This window comes from Canis aureus, chromosome 4 (assembly GCF_053574225.1).
Source record: "Canis aureus isolate CA01 chromosome 4, VMU_Caureus_v.1.0, whole genome shotgun sequence".
Classification (NCBI taxonomy): Eukaryota; Metazoa; Chordata; class Mammalia; order Carnivora; family Canidae; genus Canis; species Canis aureus.
Genome location: NC_135614.1, coordinates 61,736,762 through 61,753,863, shown reverse-complemented (window position 1 = coordinate 61,753,863; position 17,102 = coordinate 61,736,762). Strand labels below are relative to the sequence as shown.

Genomic DNA, 17,102 nt, shown 5'->3' with positions numbered 1-17,102 from the left:
AGGACAGACCTGGTGTTAGGTCAGAATAGGCCACCATGCCTATGCTGCAGTTGCACCCCAGACACTTTGTGTTTAAATCTCTCTAAAAAACTGGGCAGGGGCAGCCCGGGTGGCTCAGTGGTTTAGCGCCACCTTCAGCCCGGGGCCTGATCCTGGAGATCCAGGATCGAGTCCCATGTCGGGCTCCCTGCATGGAGCCTGCTTCTCCCTCTGCCTGTGTCTCTGCCTCTCTGTCTCTCGTGAATAAATAAATAAAATCTTTAAAAAAAAAAAAAAAACTGGGCAGGATTTTCTCCTCCATCACCAGTGTAAAAGCTGCGGGGACCTGCAGAGCATCTTGTTTGAACTGCTCACCTTACAGGTGGGAACTGAGGGAGAAGTAAGACCCAGAGCCCAAAAAGAAAATCAGAAAAGCTAGAAACACAGCTCTTTTCCAGGAGTTGTGGGATAGGGGGTGGAGGACGAAATCTGAAGGCCCAAATCTCCCAGCTAGCTGACAGCAGAGCCATGAACAAAATTCCAAGTGTGGCACATTTTGTGGCAAACAGCATCCCCTCCCATTTCTGTGCATACAGCTTTCCTTCTCCCTCACTCACCATCATCCTCTCAACTGTCATGGACTCAACTGCACAATGTGACACATGACTAGGTGACCAAAGGTGACTAATGAAGGAAAGAGGAGCATCTGTGGGTCCTAGCCTTGTTCCCTGAAGTGACTTTGTGGGGAATAAGGTAGAAGAAGGGGCTGTCTGGAGCACAGCTTTGGACATTCTGAGTCTGAGGTATTCCCAGGAGCTCTAGGTTGAGGAGGAAGTAAATCTATAGCCAAAGAAAAAAGTTGAGACTTGCAAAGACAGATTTAGAACACACCGCAGGTCGCAAGGAATGTGTTCAAGTCCTAGAAGAAGCCTTGGGACAAGAAAGCAAAGCAGCTGGGGTAGAGAAGCTTGTGAAGGAGCCAGAGAAGCATCTCCCAGCAGGTGGGAGGCAGCGAAGGAGCCTAGAAAGGCACCATCTGAGAGGAGAGGAGACACAGAGATCAAGGTGCCTCTGGGACAGCCACTTGACGTCACAAAAGTGGAAGAAGTCTAGATGAGAACTGAGAAGACACCTTGGATTTGGCAGCAAAGAACCGAACCCTCTTGGCAAAAGTGGCCACAGTGTAACTGTGGAGGCGAAGGCCAGATTCATGCCCCCCAGGACACGGGCTGCTGGAAATGAGATGTTACCTCTTCCCGGCAGAGAAGCAACAGCCTCCTGAGCCCTCATTCCGGGCTCTCCAGTAAACCTTGAGGACAGCGGAGCCCACACCGGGCCAAGCCTCTGCCTACTACTCTCCATGACAGTCATTGTAGCTACTTGTGATCTGTAACCTCCATAGGTAGAAGGCCTCACAGCCAAACGTGGGAGAGCTGGAGAGCTGGGCTATGGAGAGCTGTCCTTGTGCCCCAGCCCTTGCTGACACTGAGGACACATGCCAGGCCCTGGGGGAGCTGGAATTTACCAATAGGATGCCCCTGTGCTGACTGCCTTGGTGCCAGGAAAATCCTGCATCCAGCAGAGCTGCACTCCTGGTCTATCGATGGGAGGCAATGGATTGCCTGGGACGTGCTCCTAGATCTCTCCCTACCATTGGATCAATGGTTGGTGGATCCCTTAGATCCAAGTCTGTGGCCTGCCCCTGCTCAAGGCACACCTGCAGTCATCCTGGATTTTCAGACCTCAACTCCCCCTACCAGGCAGTGCCCATGGCATCAGCCTCCTGGCTCAGCCTGATGGGTCATGTGATCTGTTTGTGGCTAGAAAGTTCTGGCAGGGCTGTGCAGATGCTTAGGCTAGGTGCTCCTCACAAATGCTCCTTGTGCATGGGGAAAGACCCTGCTGCCTGCCCTCTGCCCCAGGGAGGGCTCCTGTAGAATCTTTGATCTGCCCCATCTAATGGGCAGTGCCCCATCTAATCTGTCCAAAGCGGGGTGAATACAATACTACCCTCACTGAAGAGATGGGGGGAAACAAGAATCTTTCCTCAGATGACTGTCAAAAGGTGAAGGTACTTCCTGACACAGAGCAGTGAGCCCTTCCAAAGTAAGGGAAAAGAGGGGCATTCATTTGTTCAAATAATCATTCGAACACTAAGGCTCTCCCCCACCCAAAGCCAACACACCCCAACAGTCCAGTGTCAGTTTGTGTTGGGGGAAGCATGGTAGAGTAGGGATTGTCCTGAGTAGAAAATGGGGAAGGCTTTAATTCACCAGGGCCTCAGTTTCCCAATCGGTCAAATGAGATGAGAAATCACCTCTTACAAGCTATAACATTCTATGGTCCTGCTTTTATCATTGGGGACCTAGACCTCCTTCAGCCCTAGAAGTGACCTCAGCCACAATTCAGGAGGTTTTCTTCCCCAAGGTTAGAATGGAAGGCTCAGTAGGGCTGGCCTCTCATGCTATCACTGGCCTGAGCTTTCAAAGGGGTCCGAGGAGCAAACACTCACTAAGCCGGTAGACAGACGCGATGTCAGTATGAGCAAGTGTGTGGAGGAAGCTGGCACACTCAGCTTTCCTATCACTTCCCAGGACCCACAGAGAGCATCTTTCCTCGTCACTGAAAAAGGCAGAACTCTTGTTCCTGCATTGAGACAAAAGACAGGTACACAGATCAGTGCAAGGCTCCAGACACAACCATTCTCTCTCCAGCCCAGGATACAGTGAAGGACATAGAGAATCCATCGACTGACTTGTCATAGCTGCAACCAGACTCCTCATCTCACTGCCATATACTGTATTTATCTATGCTGCCCAGGAAGAAGAGCTCTGAGCACTTCATTCATGAAGAAATGAGCTACATGGCTGCCGAACAGGTCAAAGTGGGAATGAAAACACCCCTTCTGTTAAAACTATCTCCAAGAGAAACAAAGTCCCTTTCCTTGACCCCTTCCCTTTCTTTGAGACCACTGGGTGCCCATTCTTAATGGAGAAATAGGAACTGACTGCCTCAAAAGTAAGAGTTGAAAAGGAACCATTAAAACATGTTTGTTTTTTTTTAAATCAGGTTATTTTAAGAAAACATTAGGGATGGGTGACACAATCTAGAGAAGCAATGAAAAAAGTTTGACTATGGTCAGAAGAACCCTTCACAATTGTTGACATCCTAATTCCATGGCACAGAACAAGAACATTATGTGGCATTCAGAGAAGAGACAGGAAGTGGGTAGAAGGAAGGTCAGGGGCTGGAAGAAATGACTGCAAATAATAGAAATCCTTATATTCACTGTACTGTGTAAACTCATTGTTAAAATTAATTTGCTTAGAAGTTTGTCATAGAATCAAAGAATGTGAAAATTAGAAGTGCCTTAGAAAAAATTCAATCCAGAAATCTACAGGAACAAATTTTAAGGTCTCTTTCAGGTCTAAATAAAGTTGTAGAGGTAGCAGGAGGTTTAACCTCAGAATCCATTTTTTAAACAAAAATAACTTGGAAGCCCAAGGGGTTATAACAGCTAATACTTGGGGGTGAGGGGATCCTATTATGAATCAGACACTCTTATCTCATTTAATCTACATAATTGCCCAATGAGGTAGCTACTATTCTTATCCCTTTTTACAGAGGATGAAACTGAGGCACAGAAAAATAAAGTTGGTAGTTAAGAAGTGTTTAAAAAAAAAAATCTTCTCCAGTTCAAGCAGAATTAAGGGAGGAGTGGGGATGGGAGTGCCACGGTCTGCTGCCTACATTTGTCCTCGGTACTCAGGTAAAGCCAGGGATGAGAAAACCAGGAGCTAATATGAACTGCTCAAGGTCACACCACTAATTAGTGACAGAACCAGCACTAAAGATATGGCCTGATGTCTGGCCCAGGACTCTTTCCATGACACATATTGAGCCCACACCTCTCTGGACCGACTTCCAGATTCTCTCAGCACCATGAAAGCAGCCATCCTCAAAAGAGCATCTAGTTTAAATCTACAACTAAGTTATCTGAGATAAAAAGAACTATATGATTTTAAATTTCTATAGAACGTTTAAATTTTGCCAAGCATTCCTGAATTTACTATTTCATTTAGTGCCATGCTCAGAATGACACAGCTGGCAAGTGGTAAAGCTGAGACAGAAACTGTGATCTTCTGTCTCTGTAGCCCATTGCCTCACAGCTGATATGCTATGTCCTGAGTCCTTGGAATGTTCTTGGAAAGAGTCCAAGAAGCTTGAAAAATTACATTAGGGTTTTCCTAGCATGGAAATGAGGCTAGAATGGTAAGATTTCTAGGATATATGGCAGGCTGAAGTGTTCCACGGGGGGCTACTCTCACCCACAAACACAGACAAATCATAGATAAAATGTGACAAGGATAAATATTTTACTACATTCTTAGACTTGAAAAAAGGAAAGAGAAATGCCTGAAAGCCAGAAACAAAAGGAGATACCAAAGCCCAGTTGGTAAACAACAGCAGGTAGCCCAGAGATCCCAGGAGTTTTCAGCCGGGATACTGGCCCTCAGGACTGGGGCTCACTTTGTGATGCCACCTAGGGACAGAATATGTGACTTTGGGTCTGTCTGAAGCTGTGAAGCTGACTTGAGCTCCCTACATAGCTTTGAGCTCCCTACAGCCTGAAGTCAGGAAGAACTACAGCTTCTGGGAAGAGGAGGTGGGAAAACTTGCCTGGCAATGACACACTTTCCATCTGACTGCATCCCTGTGGAAAGAAAAAATCAAACACCTGGACTTACACCATTAGAAGGTGTATATTCTGAATTACACCATACAGTGTAAGTACCACAATTGAAGAACATAACATTTAAAAACCAGCCCTGGACCACTGAGTTCCTTAATTTGCTGGGAGGGCAAATGCCAAAATTGTTCTACTGGTATATTTTCTTCAATCCAGGCTTCATGCAAAGACTGTCTTTTAAAATGTTGAATATTCAGGGCACCTGGGTGGCTCAGTTGGTTAAGCATCTGACTGGTGATTTAGGGTCAGATCAGGTCACATCTAACAAGTCATAGGATAGAGCTCCACATAGGGCTCACCCTCAACCGGGAGTCGGCTTGAGTTTCCCCCCCACCTACCGCCCCCCCAACATGTGCACATACTCACACATGCTCTCTCAAATAAATAAATAATTCTTTAAAAATAAAATAAAACATTGAAAATTGGTTCACATAGCCAAAAATACAAACACAAGAAAAGTAACTACTGACAATGAATGCCAGCAGGTTCACAAATAGGTAAATTAACACTAGAAAAACTAAAAATAATAACAATCAAAAGATTAATTTATAATAAGCATGGTTAAAATGATGAAATAAAAGACTGATTAGAAGCTACAATGAAAATGTGGAACGTAGTGAGCAGAAGTAAGTATATGCGGAAAATAGCAAAATACAAATTCTAGAAATGAAAAGAAAGGCATGAACACTTACAACTACAGGAGTGAGTTAAACAGCAGGTTTAGTCATAACAGAGGAGAGAATTAGTGAAACTCAAGACGGCTTGGAGGACATCACCCAGAATGCACCTAGAGGGACACAAAGATGAAAAAATATAAAAGAACTGATTAAGCATTAGGGCTAGAATGGCAAGTCCAACATACCTCTGTTAGGAATTCCAGAAGATAGACTAAAAAGAATGAGAGAGAGGCAATATTCAAAGGGAGAAGGACTGAGAATTTTCCAGAATTGAAGAAAGACATGAGTCTTCAAGCTGAGGAAGTGCACCACGTCCTAAGCAAAATAAATGAAAATAATATCATTTTCAACATGACTTCCATTTCTATAGGGCTATTCATCCTCCTGATCCATCTTTCTGGGTTCCATTAGCTATCGCTTGGCAAATCAACCTACAAGATCAAAGCATTAAACAGAGAGGATAAAGGCATAAAGCAATGAAATAAAAACAAAGTAGAAGAAATAATAAAGGTAAATGTGAAACTAGTGAAATAGAAAACAAAGAAACAAGAAAGATGGCCAACACAAGAAAACTTGTTTCTCCATCCAAGGATTAATGAAATGGACCCTGGCAAAACAGATTTGAAATTTTATGCTAGTAGTTATTGTTCCTTCCACTTTGAAGGTTATTCTACACCTAGCTAAATTATCATTCACAAGTATATTTTAAGTTTATTTGACACAAACAAGGACTAAAGGCTGAGAGTAGTTACAACTCACAGATCTCCACTAAAATAACTCCTAAAAGATAACACAGATGACATCTAACGATAAATATGTAACAGAATAGGTCACATCTAGATATATCATAGTACAAAACATCAGTAAGAAAAACCTAAAAGAGAGAGAGAGAGAGAGAGAGAGAGAAAGCTGCCTACCTGCAAAGAAATGGCTATGAGACTAACGGCAAACTTGTCATCAGCAAAAATAGATGCCACAAGAAACGAAATTATAAAGAAGACAGAGATAAACAATGTGAAGAATAAAAGAGAGGATATAAAAAATAGAATTTTTCAAACTTCTAATACTATGAGATATTGGCTCATCCCCCATGTTTTTTTTTTTTCTGGTATTGAGTGCATTAATTTTTCAATCTTGCTTATTTTTTAGTTTACACATTCAAGCATCTAAATTTCCTTTAAGAAACACTTTATTAAAACAATCTACAACGCGAATAAGTCCTAAATTTACTGTATCAATGGAAAAGAAGGGGCCAGTTACAGAAGAAACATGTATATACATTTTTTAAAACACAGAACTCTAGTATTTTTTTTTACAAATATCTGTTTCTAAAATGTATCAGAATGATGACAGGGAAGATACGTATCAGCTTCAGCTAGAGCCCCCTCACCCCCACCCCGGGGTAAGAATCAGGATCACAGGGTGAAAGTAGGAAGGAGTAACAAGTCTTCAGTTATATCTAAATTCATTTTTCCCTCAACACACACACACATATACATATACACACATATCAAATACTTTTTGAAAGCATAAAACCGAAGAATAGCAAGGTGTGGCATTTGTCACCATCAGCAACTCTTAAATCTCTAAAGGCACGCTGGCCAAGACAAATACCATGTCTATTCAGATGGAATACCTGCCCCAAGCTTTAAGAACTGGTTTTCCAGCTGCTGTTGCTGTGAAACCAGGTCACTGGTGTTGAAATATGGGCTGTAAATAAAAGGAAACTCACAACTTTGCTCCCGTGGAAATACAGGATCCCTTTCCTATGTGTCAGAGGCACAGACTAAATCTGACTCACAAGACAGCTTCTGAGAAATTTTACTCTCAATATATTGCCGATTTGGTTAAATAAATACAAATGGATGGATGGATGGATAGATGGATGGATGGATGAGTGAGTGAATGAATGAATGAATGAATGAATGAATGAATGAATGAATATACTTTAAGAAGTAATATACTAGCACAGGGAGGGAGCCTGTGGGAAGAGGAAGGAGACAGCAAATGCTGGACCGTCTTCAGAAACCTCATACCAAAAAAACAGACTAAGAGTGACACCCAGTGGCCAGACCACCTGCATAGCACACAGGATGATTCCCAGGAACTCCACCCAGTGGCTGCTGCTTGTATCAGGGTGTTTGTGAGCTTTTCCTCTCATTGCTGTGTTTTGGAGAGGTTTGTCATCTAGGAAGTGCTTGGTTGTGGGGTGGAGGACTACAATGAGTCAGTTCCCCTCTCCCCTCTTTCTTCCACCTCTCTCCCTCTTTCCTGGCTCACTTTCCCCTTCCCTACCCAATGTGCAGTCTCTGGTGATGGTCCCACAGGTGACCAGGTGGAGAGGCCAACAAAAGACACTATAGAAATAACCAGAAGTTCTCAAGCCACCGCTGCGATACAGGAGGTGATGTTCTTTATGGCACGAGTATGTCCCCTACAACTAAGCCAGTTAAAATGTGATAATCAAATTAATTTAGTGGCATAAGTTATTGAGATTTGGGGCAAGGTATGAGGTTCAGAAGTCCAAAAATAGTTTATGAAATCTAACACCTGCCCCCGATATCCTATTAAAACTACCTCTCAAAGATTACCACCATGGCAGGAACAGCAATAGTAAGAATTAATGCATATTGATTTTTTTTTTTCTTTTTAACGAGAGACACAGAGAGAGAGAGGCAGAGACACAGGCAGAGGGAGAAGCAGGCTCCATGCAGGGAGCCCAACGTGGGACTCGATCCTGGGTCTCCAGGATCACACCCTGGGCTGAAGGTGGCGCTAAACCGCTGAGCCACCCGGGGCCGCCCAATGCATATTGATCTTAAACACACACTGTGCCGGGCACCATTCTAAGTGCTTTACATGTATTAGCTCATGGCAACTCCTGACAATCCTATGGACAAATACTAATATCATAAGCATTTACAGATGAGAAACCTGAGGCACAGAGAGACCAATTAACATATCCAAAATTGCAAAGCTGTAAGCTAATGGAGACACCCAATATGCTTGCGTGGCCAAGCATAAATGCCTTTCAGGCAGTCTGGCTCTCAAACTCTGATTACTAAGCTACTCGGCCTCCTGATGGCCAGGTACCTCCCAATGGCCACTGACGTCTCAATGACCAGTACCTCCCAGTGGCCAATCCCAAAGGCCTTTCAGCAGGCAGCCCTGCTTTAACCTCTCTGCAGTCTGCAGCAGTGTTTACTGACCCCCCCCCCCCCAAACCCCTTCCTTCCTTTCACAGGACTCCTTTGCTCCTTTGTCTCCTTTGCTACATTCTTTCTTCCTCTGCTGGGTACATTGTTCTTCCCCACCAAATCTCTGTCCTATTTATTCTTTCTCCCTCTTACTAGGACCTCAGCTGCAAAACTGTACGGTCGAAAAAGAACCCTAGAGGCACCTGGGTGGCTCAGTATTTGAGCATCTGCCTTTGGCTCAGGTCATGATCCAGGGTCCTGGGATTGAATCCCGCATCAGGCTCCCCACAGAGAGCCTGCTTCTCCCTCTGCCTATGTCTCTGCCTCTCTCTCAGGGTCTCTCATGAATAAATTTTTTTAAAAAAAAGAACCCTAGACGGGATCCCTGGGTGGCGCAGCGGTTTAGCGCCTGCCTTTGGCCCAGGGCACGATCCTGGAGACCGGGGATCGAATCCCACGTCGGGCTCCCGGTGCATGGAGCCTGCTTCTCCCTCTGCCTATGTCTCTGCCTCTCTCTCTCTCTCTCTCTGTGACTATCATAAATAAATAAAAATATTAAAAAAAAAAAAAAAGAACCCTAGATTTAATGTCAGGATTCTAGAATTCCAGACCCCAAGGTTTAGCCCTTTCACTCCTGAGGTCCTCACTTGCCTCTGGGGTAAATGAGGGGGTTGTCCGAGCAGTGGTTCCGCCTTGGCTGTCCATTAGCACCACCCTCCAGAGGAGCCAGGGCCCAGCCACACGGATGAGATAGGACCTCATCCTATCAGATGCAGAACACGGGCATCCATATTTATGAAGCTTCTGGAATCTTAGATTCCTGATGATTGGTCCTAAGCTGTGCCCTCTCCTCCCTGTTTCCCTGCCCCTTCCCAGGTGCCAGCCTTGGTCTTTGAGCTCATCTCCTGCCTCCAGGTTCTCCCCTACCCTTGCACGCCTTGCTCAAAACCAGGGTTCCAGTCTCATCATTTGTCACTCTTGCTCAGAGACCCTCAGTGGCTCCCCATTCCCTGTCAGGTAAAGGACACAAGCATTCTCTGTCTGCCACACAGACCCACTGAGCCTTTGCTACACCAATGACCTCCTGGCAACCTGCCTCTCAACCAACACCAATCATTCCTCAGGATACCCCCACACACACACTTTCCTACCTGTGATTGTTCTTCCCCATGGTCACTTGTTGAAATATCTTGCATTGTGCAAATACGGCCTATTTCTCCTGACACCGTCTTCCTCCTTATAAACTCCCATTTACCCCATAATCCTCCAGGGACTCAGTGAACGCTCTTCCTCATTGAGAGTCCCTTGAGTTCCCACATTTCTGTGTAGAGAACATGACCTTCTGTCTCCTCCCCCTACAAAGGGCAGGGCTTAGAGGGAGCATCTGCCCTTGGTCCATCTCCTTGGAGGCTCTTTTGTACAAGGGAAGACATTCTAGTCTGAGTGCGCAGGGCCTTGGACAATCCTTGAGCCACATTTTCCCAGGATCTCAGTGTGAGCAGCCAACTCTGTGACCCCTCTGGTACTTTCTGGGGGCAGGCTTCCTACTGTTTCCTATCCCCATGCAGGAAGCCCACCCCAGAGACTGATCAGTATTCTTAAGCCCTACTCCTCCATGACAGGGTAGGTGACACAAGCTGGCCATCTGCCACTGATTGGTCTCAGGGGTGGCTCTGCTTCTCAGAACCAGCCCTTCTGGTCGAAAAGGAGAAAAGCGTAAAAGAAGCATTCTAGCATCTAGGCCAACACTGTCGCTATATATTAAGCTTTCATCAAACCTCCATGGGAGGGTGCCTCCTTTCACTAAGCTGTAGTCTGTAGGTCTCTGTGTGTGCCCTCCCCTTACTGGGGCTCCTTGATTAGACGAGGTAGTGGTAGAGTACAAGTACCAATACCACGTCTGCAGTGGTAACAGCAGGCCCTTTGTCTTGGGGTTGTGCCTCTCTCCTTGCACATAGGAAGGCCTCGATGACCACCTACTGATCAGAACTGAATGGACTCATTCCTTGATCACTCGTCCTCTACTTCCCATCACCCCTTGTGACATCCTTGGTTGTCAGAAAGTGCTCCTTTGACTCTATCTTGCCAGGCAACCCTGAAGTTCATCTGCAACCCTGCTCAACATGGGGTAGGGCCACGGAAGAAGGTGGCCCACTCCAAGATATCCTAGAGGGCCTCTCTGCCATACTCACATTGGGGAATAAGACTCAGGATCTATGTTCCTGGTGGGAACAAAGCCCACTTCTCCTGAGCGCGTCGACTTCCCAATGAACCACTGAAGCCCAGGTATGACAAAGCCGATGATCTCGATGCTTTCTCCCTGGTGAAAAGTCAGCTCATCCTTTTCTTCCCTCTCATAGTCCTTCCAGGCCTTACATTTTCCTCTGCCTGTGGAGAAATAACATCCAGGTCAGCCAAATAAGGCAAAACCTGCTCCCAGTGTAATATGAAATGAAGCATCCTCAGAATTTAGAATTTTAAGGACCAGTAAAATCCTACCCCCTTACCAAAAAAAAAAAAAAAAAAAAGGCGGGAATGAGACAGGGTAATAACTGGCTTTTAATGTTGCCAAACTAGAACATTCAAAGAAAGACACCATCCACTTTCATCATCACTTTACAAAATAAAGGGTGTTATAACAAATGTAGGAAAGATCATCTCAGAACACTGGATATACCCTAAAGCTGAATAAAGTTCACTCATGGAAAACTGGGAAGCTTACTATATTGTCTTACTGTGTCTGATTTGCCATTATCATGTAAATATTTCATCATGATTAGCACAAATCCACAAACCAGGGTGAGAAACATTGTGGGATCTCTGTTTCCTCCCAGTTCCTTTGGCCACTATGACCCTCAGTCTCCCCAACTGTAAAATGGGAATAGTAAGAATATTTGTCTCATAAGTATTAGGAAAAGTCAAAACGATGAACAATGTCTGGTACCTAATCAAACTTCAAAACATGTTAGCTTCCTATCACTGGTAAACAGAAAACTGCTCAGGATCCAGAGGGATTTGGAAGACTCCCTTTCTGACTATGGTCATTGCTCAGCTTGAGACTTACCCAGCTAAGATCTAGTAATGACATATTTATGAGCTCTGTGCTGTCTGATTTACAAAATACACTTAAGCTCATTTTCTCTGATCTTTCCAAGAGTCCTAGAGAGTATGTAGAGTAACCATCAGAATCCCCTTTTTCTAGAAGGTTAAAAGGTGCAAGTACAGTTGTCGGAGGAGCCGGGTGTAGAAATCAGTCTCTCAACTGCTGGTTAACCCTTCTTTCTACTAATCCTGCTTTGCTTGAGATGCTTGAGATAATGGCTTTTATGTGTCTTGGTTTCCAAGTTTGCTTTAGCTTCTCTGCTATAGCGACTGGCTTTCCCCACCCCCCCACCCCCGACATTTTTTATAAAGTTTCTATTGATTGGGTCTTCAAGACCAGAAATTCCCACCATTTTGTGGGCTAATAGGATCTATAGTGTATTAAACACTTGCAGTGTGGAAAAACTGTACTAAATGGTTTTCAGATGTCATTTAATTGATTTTTCATGGCATTCAAAATCAGCTTTACGGTAACATTTTACTCATGAGGAACTTGCAGCACAGTGAGAGCTTGCGAATTGGCCAAGGTCGTGCTGATTTTAAGCTGTGGAGTAAGAATCTGAACTGAGAACAAACTTCACAGCCCCATATTCATAATTCCAAGGAATGCTTATACTGTCTTGTATAGCCAAAAATCTTGTTTATGGTCAGTTAATTGATTAGATCTAAGGTCTAAGTTCCATAATTACCTCTATTTCTTTTTTTTTTAAGATTTATTTATTTTAGAGAGATAGACAGCATGTGAGTAGGGGGAGGGACAAAGGGAGAAGGAGGATCTAAGCAGACTCCCCGCTGAGTGTGGAACCCAACACAGGGCTCGACCTCATGACCCTGAGATCATGACCTGAATCAAAATCAAGAGTTGGATGCTCAAAAGACTGAGACACCCAGGTGCCCCTCCTTCTATTTCTTTTTTAAAAAGTGTGATTTGGGCTCACATCTTACAAAATTGCACTTCAGCTAGGCTAATTGGGGGTAGGAGGGGCTTTAAAGATGAAGATGAAAGGAATAGATACTCCAGATACCTAGAAAACATTAAAGTTCATTTCCAGTAGATACATATGTACTTATAGATGCATGTGTATGTGTGCAAATGTACACACATACATACACATTCTTACAGAGATCATCTAAAATATATGCATGTTTATATAATACATACTATTATATACATATATATATATATTTCATTTATTTATTCTACAAATATCTACTGAGTATATCCATCATGTGCCAGGCCTTCTTACTCTTCCAAAATTCAAGACCAATTTCACAAAAGTTTAAGGGAAATTGAAAATGTTTTGACCCGAGATTGAAAACAGGCAGCCTGCAGGCCACATTTGGCCCCCACTGGGCTTTTGATTCACCCAATGTATCATTAAATCCCCATGGTCCCGCCATTCCCTAACATCTTCCACCCAGGTCCACATGCATCTGTACATTCTGTCTGCCACTGTGAGCATTTGTACCAACAGCCCTGGATTGAGACCTCTCATCCCACAGGAAAGGAAACCCATGTTACAGAGAGCAACTGGCTTCTCCACATCCAGCCAGCAGCAGAGGCCAGTCAGGAATTCACATCAACTGACTCCAAACTTGCAGATAAAATTAGGAGGCAGGACAGTATTAGCTCCCTGACAATACTGTCTTCAACCCAGCCATACCGATCTGATAGGAGCCTGTCCAATTCCTCTTCCTGGAAAGGCCACAGCTTCCTGGGTAATTCTTTAGGAACCATCTGCCAATGGAAACACGGGGTTTGCAAAACCGGATTTCAAAAACATGACACCAGTGAGCAGAAGAGTTCATTAAAATAACAATGGCGATTATCATAAGTATCATGGTTATTACTCCTGTTATAACAATGACAAATATTTATTGAGAACTTACTTTGTATCAGGTGCTTTATGAAAAGCAGAGGAATTCAGCAGGCCTAGGATGTTCTCTGGCTCTGCAATTAGTTCACCAGTTAAATAACTAACAAAGGATCTCTTTCCATTCTGTCAGATTCTAACCTCTGGATATCAGAGTTTACAAAACCTTCTGGCCTGGATTCTCAAATGTAAGTATGAAATACATCCCCTTATGTTCAAGGGGAGCTTATATAAGATACAAATTCCTAAATCGAAAACAGTCTGAGGATGGCCAGGTGGGCTGAACTTAGAGTAAATCCCCAGGTGATTCTGATACAAATGGTCACCAGTCCCCATATTAAGAAACACTGTGTTTGAAGACTGGCAGTAGATTTCCTCTTAGATACAATGTCCATTTGAAATTTTGAGTTGTCTCTAATTTCACCAGACCAAAAAAAAAAAAAACACCCAAATTTTGTTCCCTCCCTGGCACCGCAGATGCCCATATCTGCGAGCTTGTCTACTCTGTTGTGCAGACCTCAGTCTGCTCTGGGACCCACTCCACTCCTGGCTACTCACTGGTGGAAAGGGAGCGGCAGAGGTTCCAGAGCTGACAGGGGCACCAGGCCCCGCTGACCCGTCACCAAGGACACGCCCTCCCACTCAGATTCGCCTTCAACTATCTTCACGGAGATTAACTCCTTCTTGCAAAGCGTCAAATACTCCCCTTCCTTCTCAGCTGGCTGAGCCACGGAGCACATGGCTCTGCAGAAGAAGTGACCTGTAGATAATGAGAAAACCCCCTCCAAGGAGTAGCAGTAATGGAAAAGGGATTACCACACAATGTAATGTTTCTAAACAGAAGCCCAACTACTTTGTTCCTGGGACAGGAACAGGCCAGGGGAGAGGTACCACAGAAAGCCTTTGTGATCCCAGAAAAACTGTAGCAGGGGAAAAAAAAGCCACTGAGAGGGAATGCACTCGAAGTAGATATCATAAGCTTGGAGTAATTTGTGAGAATAAGGCTCAACTGGGACTTCCCCTTGGAAAAAATAATAAAACAAAAATTTACTTAACAGAACTTCAGTTACAATTGCAACCCTCTGCTTAATCTTAGGATCAAAACAAAGAATAAATTGATTTGGTTGAATATAATTTATCCAAATATGGTAGCACTATACAAAATTCTTTCCTTCAACTGTGATTTGTGCAACACAATCATAAACAGAATCCCTTTGCAAAATATTCTATGCAAATCTGGGTTCTTTCAATGTGCCTGTGATGTCATCAGTGGTTAGCGTTGGTTGTCGCCCGGATCAGATCCCTCCTTGCAAACAGATTGGCTTGTTCTCCAAGAGGTTCCCCAGCACCATTTTCCTCCATCTCAGGAAATCTTGTAGGTTTTGCAAGATTTGCAATTTTATTTCACAATCAAATTGTATCATATATTTTAAAAGGTGATTCTTTCTTACTCTTGGATGCATGTTAGAATTGCCTGGGCAACTTTCAAAAAATACCAAAGCCTGACCCCTACCTCTGGAGATTTAATTGGCCCCAGTGGAGCCCTAGCATGGGCACTTTCTAAAAACTCCCCAAGGGGTTGTAACATCAGACAATCAGTGTGAGACTGAAAAACATAGCTGTTCATGTGATGTCAATGTCAAACTGAGAGTGAAGTTTGGAATAATATTGGTAACAGGTGGGTTCATTTATGATTATTCTCACCTTTGAAATGTTCTTTGCCTCCCGTTGTGTCCTAATTATTTCAGAGACTGATCATAAAAATCCAGATAAAAGCCCATCCCACCCTACTCCATCCTCACCTTCCTGTATCAGGAGTGCCAGGTATATTGTTTCCAGATGTTTCTCATCCACTGACACTTGGATCTCTGTATCTTCCACCAATCTGCAGTTGAGCCAGTACTTATGGTCAAAAAGGAGATGTTCCAGACATGCAGATACATAACCTAAGAGGTCAAGCCAACATGATTTCTGAACAACATGATTTCTGCCATAGCTGAAAACAGAAAAGTGTGAGAAAGCTCCTTTCTGAAGTTCCCTCCCAGACCTTTGTCCCTTAATGAGAACAAGAAGAGCATAGAGAGGTAGCTAGAAAATTTCTAGGGTGAGTTGATTCTTCTCGGCATCTGTTGGGAAATACAAATCATTTTTAAATAATATTTATGATTTTCAATACATTATGGATCTCCATAAAAGCACAATGAGATGACCAAACCTAACTACCTCTTTCTAATACATCTATAGAGGAATTTCAAAGATTATAATTTGGATTCTGGGGGTCCTAGTCCCCCCCTTACAGTTTTCCTGACTTGAGGTTCAAATTCCTGGACCCCTAAAGATGCAGTGACTGGGGGGTTGTCCATGACCTCTAAAGGAGTCAGGATTTACTCTACCACCCCCTCTGATCTTCTCCATCACTCATGCCCAGCATGCTCTCCTTTGTTAAAACCAGACTAGCTGCTCTGTAGTTGCAATTATGGATGGTATTTCAAACATGCCTACAAATGTGAATTATTGATGCTAAAATTTTGCTTCTTTTGAGACTTCGTCTTTCTTAAGATGCAAAAGCCTGTTTGTTTCCATTCTGATTCTGTTGTACCTACTTAGGCCCAGTGTGTTTTCTATCATTGTACTTCTTGTACTTTAACATGCACACCAATCACCTGGGGATCTTATTAAAATAGAGATGCTGTCAGTAGGCCTGAGATTCTACTTTTCTGACAAGCTCCACACGATGCTGATGCTGCTGGTCCATCGAGCACACTTTGAATTGAAGATGGGTCTCTAAATGATCGTGGAAAGAGATGCACAGTGTGGAAAGCAGAAAATCACCATGACTACGAGAGAAGTTATACCTTCTAGCCAAGGGCCATCTTGACCCTTGACCCCTACGCAAGGTCACTTCCTAGAAAACCCTGCCATCTGAGTCCCCTTTCACACATAGCTCCCCCATCTCTTTTGACTCTTTTCCAAAAACATAGGCTGAAGTATCCACAACTTTACTATTTTGAGCAGCTACTTGATCTTATTCAACTGGTCCTCGTTTTTTTTTAACCCTCAGTCTGCATCTCTCTCAGTCCTTTGAATTTAGTGATCACCAAGAACTGTTCACCAATTGATTGATTATCTAAGAAAGTAGTCTCCCCCTGAAAACAAAGTAATGCTCCACATCCCATTAGAGAGTAACAGTTAATATTTGCCTTAGATTTAGTTCCAGGCAGTTTGTGATATTTCAAAAGTTAACCATCCATGTGAAGGCTCTACCTCTTTAATTGTCAGAGCCAGACCAATTCCCTGATGTCAAACCCTACGAATTGGCTGAGCTATAACACAGTTTCTCCTCCACCTGTCTGCTCCACATCATACCTAAGTTCAAGTAGGTAGAAAATTTCCAGATTTCCTCCATGGTCTTGAAGGTGATGAGGAATTGAGCCTTCTGGGACTGGATACCCACCAACCTGGCTGAGAGGTCCTGGGGAAAGAGAAGCGTGAGTCAGCCTGGGATGACAGTGTCCTGTTCATA

General features: G+C 43.8%; 1 protein-coding gene across 4 annotated transcripts in view; it reads right to left on the bottom strand.

Annotated features, from left to right (window-relative positions):
* The window catches only part of SH3TC2 (SH3 domain and tetratricopeptide repeats 2), a 102,615-nt gene that overhangs the window by 20,426 nt on the left and 65,087 nt on the right, over window positions 1-17,102 (bottom strand). For all 4 annotated transcript variants that reach the window (XR_013378472.1, XM_077895961.1, XM_077895959.1 and 1 more), the window contains exons 4-9: window positions 16,946-17,051; window positions 15,382-15,525; window positions 14,138-14,339; window positions 13,370-13,443; window positions 10,796-10,991; window positions 2,492-2,625 (exon numbers count right to left, since the gene is read on the bottom strand). Coding sequence is in view for 3 of the 4 variants with exons in the window: in XM_077895961.1 (XP_077752087.1) it covers window positions 2,492-2,625; window positions 10,796-10,991; window positions 13,370-13,443; window positions 14,138-14,339; window positions 15,382-15,525; window positions 16,946-17,051 (856 nt within the window). In the remaining variant the exon portion in view is untranslated. The remainder of the gene's footprint in view (window positions 1-2,491; window positions 2,626-10,795; window positions 10,992-13,369; window positions 13,444-14,137; window positions 14,340-15,381; window positions 15,526-16,945; window positions 17,052-17,102) is intronic.